We start from the raw sequence: 12242 nt of genomic DNA on the forward strand, positions 1-12242 counted from the left end.
CAAGAGTCTTAACATAATACAGTTGAAACTTTATGCTGGATTGGCCAAAGAGGGTAGAGATAACATAGGCCAAAGCCCTGAAAGTTGAAGCCCTGAGAGGGCACAATAGATGTCACAGATTAGTAGTTGAAGTGCGTGCTTTGGAACCAAGATCTGGGTTCCAATACCAGTTCAACTCCTTATTAGCTATCTGACTTTAACAAGTTACTTAGCCTCTTGATCCCTTACTGTATCTGTGAAATAGGGACTCATTAATTTATTCAACAGATTTGGCACCTACTACATGCCTGGAATAAAGCTGGGCACTGGGGAAAAAGCAGTTTTTGACAGGGAGCTTAGAAGTGAGATGGTAACGATACTTACCTCAGAAGCTTGTGAGGATTGTGAAGATTAAATGTGAAGATTAAATGATGTAAAGTGCTTAGCACAATAACTGGCACAGTAAGTTCCTAATAAATGTTCACTCGTGTCATGAAGGGTAGAGAGAAACATAAAGAGGTTGCACGGAGAGTTCACAGTGGACTCAATCTTCTGACATGTTCCACTTAAGTAGCAAGGGGCCCACTTAGCTTTCTCTATTGCCCAAATCCTTGGGGCCTGTTTGAGAGGCTATAGGTTCATATGGTTATAGAAAGTAGTTCATTAGAAGGTCTAATGAGGCTGCCATATTTCTTGTTTTTCTTGAACCAATAACTGGCTAATAGCAAGTAGGGAAGTCATTTGATTAATAAAGGAAACGATGACAGTGGTCCTCAACCTTAATTACATTACTGTGTGTATGTAATGATACTGGTTATAGGGATGGGACACAGACACATTTTTTATTTTCACTTGTGGTAAAATATATACAACAGAATTTACCATCTTAACCATTTTCAAGTGTGCAGTTCAGTAGTGTTAAGTATATTCACATTGTTGTGCTTTACATAGCTCTAAATAGCTTCCCAGGTGATTTTAATATGCAGTCAGGGTTGAGAACCTCTGAGCTGGAATGTAGAACCCTTACAAATACTGCTTAAATTCTTGAGGCTGTTTCCTTATTTGTAACGTGCATGTGAGCTAGTCCTTTCCATTTCTTTATCACAAGGTCCTGCTCCTATTTGGACCATTACTTATGCTGTACATCTTCATTTCTGTCTTGAACTTCCTTTGTAAGACCCCACCTTCTTTTCCCCAACTACTACTAGTTGAGCTCTTTCTAAACTCTTTAGTCGCAGAAAATTCTACCCTCTCATTCTTTTTTTAAAACTTTTTTTAGGTTTATTTATCTATTTTGAGAGAGACAGAGACAGTACTCTGGGGCAAGGGCAGCTAGGGAGGGAGAGAAAGAATCCCAAGCAGGCTCTGTGCTAATAGCACAGAGCCTGATGGGCCCAGACCCACAAAGATCATGACCTGAGCTGAAATCAAGAATCGGACACTTAACCAGCTGAGCCACCCAGGTGGCTCTCTACCATTTCATGTATCTAGTGGTGTACATTTTAAATGGGTTTTATATTGTCTTATGCCCCAACTGAAACACTTTCACCTCTAAACCTCACTCTGTCACATCATCCAACACCTTTTGGGCCAATACCTAATCTCCTCCACCAACAGACCTCACATTGACTCACAAGTTGGGTCCAATTTTGTCACCTGTTTCCTCTTCTCTTAAAATAGCGATATGTAATGCCCCTTGAGTAGTTGTTACTATCATTTGAAGAAGCCTACTGTGTACCGGATATAATGCTAAGCTCTTTATATGCTGTTTCATTTAGTCTGGAAACAACCCCAACTGAGACAGCTATCCTTTTTACAGATAAGAAAATTGAAGCAGAAAAGTTAAGCAGTTTTCCCAAGTTCACAAAGCTAGAATAAAACCCAGGTCTGCTGGGCTCTAAAAAGTATCTGTATTAACTGTAATAAGAATCAGGGCCCATTTCCAAACCAGCCTGGTTTCCCCAGTACAATTTTACTGTGGAAGTCACCAGAGGTATGTCAACAGTGAATACAATTAAAAAATTTAGGGACAGGGGTGGCTGCTTTTATATATCCTATTTAATATTCACAACCACCTCATTTTATAAATGAGAAAGTCGAAGTTTGAGAGGTCTGCAAATCAAAACCCATGCTTGTTCCACTATGTACTTTAGGTCCTTCCTTTAGCAATCACCTAACATAGAATGCCTCAGAGTTACCGGGTCAGTAAGTAAAGGTAAGAGATTTTTTAAAACACTTTAAAAATCCTCATCTAATTTTGGATAATTTTGATAAGCCTCTAACTCTTCCTCCAGGGCTGTTTGCATAAACATATGCATGTTTCTTCTAAGTTATCAAGTGAACAAGTGATCTGATCTCATTGGGCAGTTTCCCAAGTCACTGTAGTGTGATAAATGAGAGATGTGGGAGGGAAATTTCAAAACGTACTTTTTGCTAAAGGTGTATTGTTGAAACGTTGTCAATATGAAAGGAAAACTCAAGTTTGTGCAAAGGGCACATTTTGAATCCTTTATGAAACAAGCACTGAAGGGGCGCCTGGGTGGCTTGGTTGGTTGCGCTACTGACTTCGGCTCAGGTCATGATCTCAGTTCGTGGTTTGAGCCCCGTATCGGGCTTGTGCTGACGGCTCAGAGCCTGGAGCCTGCTTCAGATTCTGTGTCTCCCCCTCTGTCTCTGCCCCTCCCCTGCTCACACTCTGTGTCTGTCTCTCAATAATAAATAAATGTTAAAAAAATTAAAAAGAAACAAGCACTGGATATAACCTCATGAAAGATATATAAGAAAAGAGTACATACTAATCCTGATAATAGATGAAAACTTACTGCAAATGTATTTGCATTATTTATCATACAGTATATCTGAGAGTTGTATGGCTTGGAGTTTTTCCCATGAGCTTGGGAGTCAGACAGACCTGGGTTTGGGTACAGGTTTCACCATTTCCTAGCTATGTTACCATGGAAAATTCTTTAATCTCTCTAATCCATAAATTTTCTCTGTAAAGTGGAGATAGTAATAGACTTAGTTTATAGGATTTTTTTGTGAACTAAAAATACCACAGGTAAAGGCCTAGATAACACAACAAGTACTAAGAAAGTCATAGTGACTGTTACAATTATGGCTCATTGAGAAGGGTGGAGAAGAGGTACAGCTCAAAATTTCCTGGGGCTATAAATCAAGAGGTAATACACGGCTTGGTTAATTTGTTCAGTCAGCGTAATCTATAGGACTAAATTTTTTAAATCTGCTAAATTACACTGGATAAATGAAGAACCAGTTTAAGCCAGGTGATTGCAATGACTATGAAAGCATTTTAATAAGATAACATATTCATTTTATAACACAGCCTTTATTTTCTGTTTCAAAACAAAATTTCCAAGAAACAAAATACTTACAATGGCTGGGTACAAATGAAATAAAAATCACAGTTTCAACGAACCAAAATCAGACAACTGCTTAAAGGCAGATCACTTGGTTTACCAAAAACAACCCCCCCAAAAAGCAAAACAAAACAAAAAGTTAATGTCAAGAAGGATTAAAATTAAAATTAAGTTTAACAACATACTATATAATGCTACATTCCCCAGTTAAGAAAGGAGAGTTCACATATACAACTAAATGTTAAGTGTAGAGAAGTGGCTGAAATCCTGCATACTTCATAGTAAATTATGCATGAAAGTTTATTAATTGCATAAACTTCCTGAGTGGCTCCCATGCTGCACTAGGTCTACATGCTTAATATTCATATCAAACAAATTACAGCTTTAAGTGATTGAGCATGACAGACCTTGAACAACTGCACTTTCTGATCAGTCACTATTTTCTGCTGAGGGTACGTTCTGGACCACAAACCTCAATCTGAAATCTTAATTTATAGTGAAAAGAAATGTAACTTAAAAAAAAACCTGGAAGGATGACAAGCACGCATTTAGGGGTTTATTTTACACTGGCACATTTTTTTCTCAAAAGCCCAGTTTCTCTCTTCCCTTCTTGCTTGACTTTTAGCCTTTTTGAGGTGGTTTTTAACTAAAAGAAAACCTTTCATAATGGAAGCTGTTAGTTTGTACACTCCTCCAACTATCTCAGTTGAAAATAACTTGAGTGTAACCTAGCCACTACCCCAGGCCCCTGCCTATCTTGGCTATCAGGGACCCTGACCAATGTTTGTGTTCATCCTTCACATACAAAGACTATTTCCATGGTGATCTGAAAGCATTTGGCTCCATAAAAATGTCATAATAATTTCAAAGGATTTTACCAAGTTTGAGTGTTACAATTTTGCCAATTGGATTGGATTAAAAAAAAATCTGAATCCCAGAAATTACATTTATCAAATCAATGGCCTTTTCTACAACCCACCCCCTTTTCTGGTTCATCTTCAAAGTGTGGGGGGGGGGGGGATAAAAAAAAGTCTACAATAAACAACAGAATGAAAAAATGAACAACCTATTCTTTAAAAAAATGGCCTGCACACCACCTCAAATCTCAAGTTTTTCTGAACCAAACAGAAGATTAAATAACTGAATCCCAAACTGATGCCAAATATACTTCAGGAATGTATACAGCCTGAAATACAGCATTTGCTAAGATTAAATATGCTGTAGTGTTACACACCATAAACATGTGAAACAAGGAACATGTGGCTTACAAACATTAGCTGAGTTTCTGGAAAAACAAAAAATGCATCATTCAGAAAAGACCACAAAGAAAGTCAATGCCTCCAATAAACTTTAGAGATCAGATAAACAGTTACCACCAACTACAATTCAACTAAAAGCATACAGCCATTTTAACAAAATGCCACTGCAAATACCTAGCAATATGCTAATATGCTGAATGACAGGCCACTGCTGTAGGATTTATCAACTATTTCACTGCGGTAGTTAAAGCAATTTCAACCCATAGCCCTTTAGGCACACAAGACAAGAAATGCATCTTTAATAAAAGATGCTAAGTTACAGGCACTGGACTGTCTAATTTAGTACTTTCTTACTATTTATTTTACAATGGACTCCTACAACTAAGTCCTACATTGCCACCAGCTGGGTGTACTTCTCTGCTCTCCATCCCCAAATCCCCAAAGCTTATTCTGCAGAGGCACATGGCTCTCATCACTTAAACACAGATTGGTGGCAGAGTGATGGTCCCACTCATCTCAAACTCATGGTTAGCACTGGGACAAGGAGGCAGGCCAGATTTGGAACCTGAAAGAATACTGAGAATCAAGGCAAAAAAGCAAGTTTCACAGGCAGTGTTTACTTGTACACCCCCAAACAGCACTGAAAACGAGGTAGATAAACAAAAGTAATTGGACTGTAATTAAATCTGGAGTTCTAAAATGATACATCCCATCATACTGCACATAACACACCACACTCAATCCAAAAATCACAGCAGAAAAGTGCCTTTTAAGCTTTCACAGATAATTTTGCTGTCAAACCATTAGAATTCATGCTTGATATAAAATTGGCAAGAAAAGGATGAAAAACAAAATGGATATTTGTTATATTACAGCAAATTACCTTAAATAGAGATTCAAGACTGCTACAAATATACATAGGGTTATTTTCATTAGATTTACACCAATACTGGTTTCATATTCTTATGATGTTAACACCCAACTTCACAAACATAGCAGCATGTATTTCATGATGAAATGCTCACATTGCCACATATGGAGATACAGTACTATTCATCAGACTTGTACTTGGAGAAGTAAACATGGTGGTTGGACATACAGACTATCCCCCAAATAAACTTTACAAGCAGGATTGTTCAGTACGACCTTTTTCTCTTCTACAAAAAGGAAAATGAAAAGGATAGGTTTGTGTGGTTTTTTGGAAATGGGTAGAAGGCCCTTGTTATATAGCAGGCATTTTGTTAAGTAAGAAGGGAATTTCTGAGCTTTACCTCAAGAGTTAATTATTTCTGGGGAGGAAAATTACCTCAGCAAGGATGAAAACAGCACTATTATATGAGTTAGCAAAATTATGAAATAATGCAAAACCCCTAGGTAAAAAACTAGCCAATATTTACAGCCAAAGTGACTATCATCTGAATCAAACATTTAAGTAATGGGGAAAAAAACTCACAGTGGTGTGAATAACACTGTTTTCTTCATTTCCGCACAAACTCACTTTTTTCTGTATTTTTAAACTGATACATGTTACGTATACATAATGTATACATAACATATGTTAACCCAACTACTGCAGTCAGCATGGAGACAGCAGTACACTATTCACCATCTTCAAACTTTAGAAGACTACTTTTCTTTCCAGCAAAAAATCTGAAAAGATTCTAAATATTACAAGGCACTGCAAAAGTCTGCAGGCAAATGAATGATGAATTCTACATAAAACAGAGGTGGTGGCAAAATGTGGGACATCTGATGCAGAGCAGCCATTAATAAATGTAATTGTGCATGTCATCCATGGAGGTTTTTTCATCCTGGGGTACACTGTTTAAAAGGATTACAACTGTTGAAGAAGAGATCTTAAGACCTGCAGGATTTTCACTTTATAGGTTGTAAGTCTCAATGTGATTACACAAGCCAACTCTTATAATGAAACACGAGCAGTTTTAAAGAATTATGGATTTTAGGTGCATTGTTTTTGTACACATGGAAAACACTGCAATGCAAGCATTTGCATTACACTAATGTCCTAAAATCACTGCAACTTGCAAAACAATACTGTAGAAGAAATCTGAAGAATCTGTACATAAGATTTAGAAAGACTCACCCAAACCAGAGTATGTTTTCATTTATGAAAAGAAACTGTGGCTCTTATCAACAGCAATTCTGAAAATGCTGCTTTAGACACCCCAAATGATAGTGACAGAACCTTCATGATGGTTAGTGTGATCCTCAGGTAAGCAATATCAGACACATTTTTTGAAAAGGGTACTGAATATCACAAAGTAGACTATGCAAAAAACAAACAAACAAGCAAACAAAACAGGAAACTACACCTATTAAGTTTTCCTTACCTGCCAAGCTCATGGGGTAAAAATTTTAGAGGAACTTGGAGGAAAATCTTTTAACAGAAATGTTGGGTGATAATTTGGAATGTTTACCAGTAGACAGAACTCATTATCAGGTAAATGTGTACTAGAAATGACCTTGAAATTTTCAGAGTGGAAAGTAAGTATTTTAAATGTGTATATGTAGTAGTTGATAAATACCATTTAAAAATTCTGTTTGGGTTTCACAGACTGAGCATTAGGTAACTCTGTGACCAGCCTTTTAAGATTATTATAGTTAACCTTCCTGAAATCCAAAAGTGTCTATTTTGACATTGCCTCACCTCCTCCTAAAACTGGATAAAACCCAGTAAAGTGCAACTTGACAGTGATCTCTCTCAGATTCTAAAGAGGCTGCCATATCATCTAAGATCTAAAATCATCTAGGATGCTATATATACTAATAAGAAATTATAACAACTAAAAAAAAATGGTAATCAAAAAAAAAATCTAAGGGCAACTTAAATAGTGTCCTTCGAGGGTCTACTATCTCACTGCAGTACAGTGTATACCCCACATCTTAGAACCCTGTAAAGCCAGTGTTTCATGTGTAAGTCTCAAAACGTACAACCTGCTGTGTCAAGTACATTTTACTTCAGAAGAATGGATTAATAGAGGTGTAACTTGAATTCTCTTTGTTAGGAATACAAAGATTCCCCCCAAATGAGATTCGTATCAGCTGCAATATATCCCTTGCAAAAGAATGCAAGCCAAATCAATGCCTCTCAGATGCTCAAAAACAATGTAGTGTGCACATGAGAAACAAGGAGATAGCTACTTTGAATTACTATTGAAATCCTAAAGTAGCTATAGTATCTGCAGAATCAAGGAACTGTTACAGTTCTGTTTTTTCCTTTCTCTCCGCCTCACTTAAAACAAGGCTTTACTCCTACTGCTGTGACGACGGGAAGAAAATCACATTAAAAAGGGCTCATGGTCTATACTGGTTGACAAAGTTATTCTAATTTTATATACCAAAACATTTCCTGCAGCAAGTTACCCTGCCTTCTGTGAAAGGTAAACCTAAGATAAACATGTGAAGAATCCCATAAGACTCCGGCTGTTGGAGGGTCTCACTTCGTCCACGTTTGGGGAGTTTCAATTTAAATAGTTTTTATACATTTTAAAGTATCATCCAGCTGCAGATAGCAGCAGTAAAAAATGGGGGCTTCTCAGCAATTCATGGAAAGTGTCCTGGAAATGTTAATGCTCAAGCTGAGCTTATTAAAGCATTCTGAACGGTATTTTTAAAAAATCAAGTATCAAAGAGGATAGGATTTGAAGTGAAAAAACATTTCTGTGTGCAGTGCTCTATGTACAAACTGCACAGTTCTATAGAATGATGAGCTATATAAAATACCACAATGAAACAAACAAAAAAAAAATACAGTGGAAGGTAAACTCAAACGAGGGAAAATATGGCAGAACCCAAGAAGAAGAATGTTTAGTATCTTAGGTATCCTGAAAATAATTCTGAAAAAATTCTCCCTTTTCTTCATCATCTACTCTGATTCATTTGGGGCCAGGCGGGATGGCAGATGGATTCTGCACTGATGAAGCTGGAAATGCCTGTAAATTCATTCCCGGCTGGAATGGTCCCCCAGATTGAGTCGGAATTACTACAGACTGTTGTGGTGTTCCTGAAATTCCTACCCATTGTACTGGGTATCCTGGCCCCCCCACAGCATTATACTGACAGACATGGGGCATTCCATATGATGATAATGTCCCAGGAAATGAAGGGAGTGAGAGTCCTTGTGGCAAGGAGGTTGGGACAGCTCCACGGATTTGGGACAGAGAAGAAATCCATGTTGATGTGTAGCCCATAGTAGATGGAGTATTCTAACGAAAACAAAAATAAAAACAAAAGATCAGTTTATTTGGTAGATGCTTTTACCCATCTGTATTCTTTCCTATTCTTTTTGGTTTACTACTCCCATTATTACTATGAGCGGCTACCATTTTTGGAGCACCTTTCTGTGTGCCAAGCATAGTTGCATACCTTATTTCATTTCCTCTTCATTACTGACCTGCAAGGTAGGCATTTTCAGATATGGAAACCGAAGCTAAAAATTGGTAACACCAAATATCACTAAGTAACTTAATAGTGAGGTGAGGATTAACTCCAGTGAATAGAGGTAGCACTCTGTTCACTATTTAGTGTCGTCTCCTTTCTTTATGCTAGCACTACTCTTTATAATTTTACTTCTTTCTGCCAGCCCCATGAATTCTCTCATGTAGCACCACAGACCATAGCCCACCTTACTACAGAATTCTTTGGAGACAGAGGAGCATGATTATGTGTGGCCCAGGAGAAAGAACCTGGCACACAGAGTAGATGCTCAATAAATGTCACCTCCCTACCCACTCCTACTCATTGCGTTAAAGTCTAACATTTCTGTTGCATTTTGGGAAGTTTTTGGCAGTATTCTGAAAATATATTCCTGCCTGCCCTTATCATGTCCTACTACGATTATGTATGTGTATAGAGATTACTGAAATCTTATACACATGGTAATAATAAGTCTAATGGAAGTAAATAATTCTCACTTAAAGGAGAGTTTGGTATCAGTCGCTAATGCTAAGTTCTTCTAAATCGAAAAGTCAAGCCTAAACCCTTTTAAATAAACTTTCAAACTAAAGTTGGAATAAAGGCTTTGCCTGACTCAAGAATGAATGACCGTATCTCCTGAGGTAAAAAGACATTTATTGAAAGTTCAGTAATCCCTTCTTCATATCAGTGTTTTTGTTCTGTTAAAGTAAAATTAAATGTAATACTTCTGAGTCAAAAGAGCACATAAATTCTACTCCTGATATCATTATTATAATATATGTTAACTTGGATTTAAATTATATAAATATATATAAATATATAAATATTTAAAACACAAAAGAGCACATATAGTATGACTTCATTTTTATAAAGTCATTTCCATGTATCCATATACAGACATAGAAAGAAATCTGAAATGGTGTTTATTTAAAGTTAGTGACAATTATTTCTAGGTATTGGGATTTGAAGGTGGTATTTTAGAATTCATACTTTTCTGCATTGATTAAATTCTATAATGAACATTATTTTACAAACAGTAGTGTGATTTTTATTTTTAAAAAGACCAGTGGAGAGGACCTAACCTTCTCTTGCATATTTCAAAGGCATCTGAGATTCAAATGACCTATGGTCTTTCCTTTACCAAAACATAATGCCTACTCATGTTCTGCAACTTGGTGATTGGTAGGCTGGAATGATAGCCAGTAATGTCAGCCAGAAACCTAGTCTTGATACCTCCCCTCTGCCATACATCCATTCCATCACTAAATCTCATCCATTTTATCTCTTAAACATTTCCTGGAATCTGTTCATTTTTCTTCATCTCAATTTCTCTTTAACTGTACTACTGTGACTAACTCTTAATTGGTCTATCAATTTCTACCCTTACCTCCAATAATCTTTTCTTCTTGCTTCAAGTCAGAGTGATCTTTTCAAAAAGCAAATCTGATGTGAACCCTAGGGCTTCAATGGCTATCCATCTTTCTTAAAGACAAAGGTCTTTATCACCACCACTTTTAAGACCCTCCCAACCTCCTTAGATTCACTGTGCACCAATTCCTGTCTGCTCTCTTCACTTCAGCAAAATTGGCCTACTTTCAGTGGCCTCATGATCCCTTTACCAATACAGAGCTTTAGCATATGCTGTTCTTTCCACTTGGAATCAGATTACCTCCCTTTTTTCACCTAGTTAACACCTACTCATCCTTCAGATCTCTGTTCAATCATCACCTTCTCAGGGAAGCTTTCCTTGACTTCCCTTAACTAGACCAACTCTCTTATTATATGATATCCTATATTATATAAGTCTGTTCATGTCTAATTGTCCCACTAGAGTGTAAGTTCCATGTGATAGGGCACATACTTGTTTTTGCTCATCAAACCCAGTGCCTAGTAGAGGGCTTGGCACAAAGTAAAGGGCCTGACATAATTGTGACAAAATTTTCTAATAAGGCCACAGACCAGTAACAAGCAAGAACATTAGATAATGAGATGTGCTTTCCACACAAACATGTAATCAACTGAACTTAAAATACAAAAATAGTTATTTAGGCATCTTAGAGGTGTTACCTCATTTAATTTTCACAGTGATGTTTTAAGGAAGGTAGGTATTATCTCTGTTTTGAAGACATGAAAACTGAGGCACAGATGACTTGCCTACAGTCATATAACTAGTAAGTGACTGAGCTGACACTGGAACCCAATTCTGTCTGCTTAGAGACCTCTACCACTCTTGTTCATACTGCCATTTTCTACTCACTCTCCCTCCAAAAATCCTCCATTATACTGCAATAAACCACCCTCCTACTAGTCAACAAAAGCCTCCATTCACACAGTACTCAGAGGCTCTCTCACTGGCAGCACAAATGCATTTATGCCTTGAAGTTTGCCTCTAAAGGCTTCCAATTTTTACAATGGTGATACTATCCGTATATAAATTGGTGCCAGGAGTAAGATAAGTACACAGAGTCCCCACGCAGGAATACTGCTTACTAGTTTGGAAAATGTAGGCTTTTGAAATTTTTATTCAACATTAACACTAAATGTATTTTCAGACTTTCTTTACCAAATTATATGCAATGACTACAAACACATACATACAGGTACACAAACACAACACACACACACACACACACACACACACACACACACACATATACACACATATACATCTTGCAATTATGAGGGTTCAGATTCTAAGCCGTGATTCACATTTTGATAGATTTACTCATTTTGAAAAAGTGATACTTTAAAAGTTCAAACAGAGAAGTAAAATGTAAAATAAGGCTCAAATTCCACCATCCAGTATATTGTTAACGGCTTCTCCTAGTTCTGTGTATATATATAAATATCTAATGCACATAATTTTAAACAAATACTGTATATACTGTTCTATAAGCCTGCCTTCTTACCACTCCAGAATGCATTGGGGACATCCTTCTATATCTCAACTGCATGTACATCTGACTAAGGCCATATGCAATTAACTAGGAATCTCATCCATAAACTTAAGATGCCTTTTATAATATTCTAGCTTAAAGAGCTTTTTTTTTTTAATATATGAAATTTATTGTCAAATTGGTTTCCATACAACACCCAGTGCTCATCCCAAAAGGTGCCCTCCTCAATACCCATCACCCACCCTCCCCTCCCTCCCACCCCCCATCAACCCTCAGTTTGTTCTCAGTTTTTA

The 12242-nt window shown here is 37.1% G+C and overlaps 1 protein-coding gene across 1 annotated transcript in view; it reads right to left on the reverse strand.

Moving 5' to 3' along the window:
• Positions 1–3242: 3242 nt before the first annotated feature.
• Positions 3243–12242, reverse strand: part of WNK3 (WNK lysine deficient protein kinase 3) — a 191740-nt gene continuing 182740 nt past the window's right edge. The window contains exon 22 of the mRNA XM_049643249.1: positions 3243–8841. Coding sequence (XP_049499206.1) covers positions 8512–8841 — 330 coding nt within the window. The 3' untranslated portion in view covers positions 3243–8511. The remainder of the gene's footprint in view (positions 8842–12242) is intronic.

This window comes from Panthera uncia, chromosome X, assembly GCF_023721935.1.
Source record: "Panthera uncia isolate 11264 chromosome X, Puncia_PCG_1.0, whole genome shotgun sequence".
Lineage (NCBI taxonomy): Eukaryota > Metazoa > Chordata > Mammalia > Carnivora > Felidae > Panthera > Panthera uncia.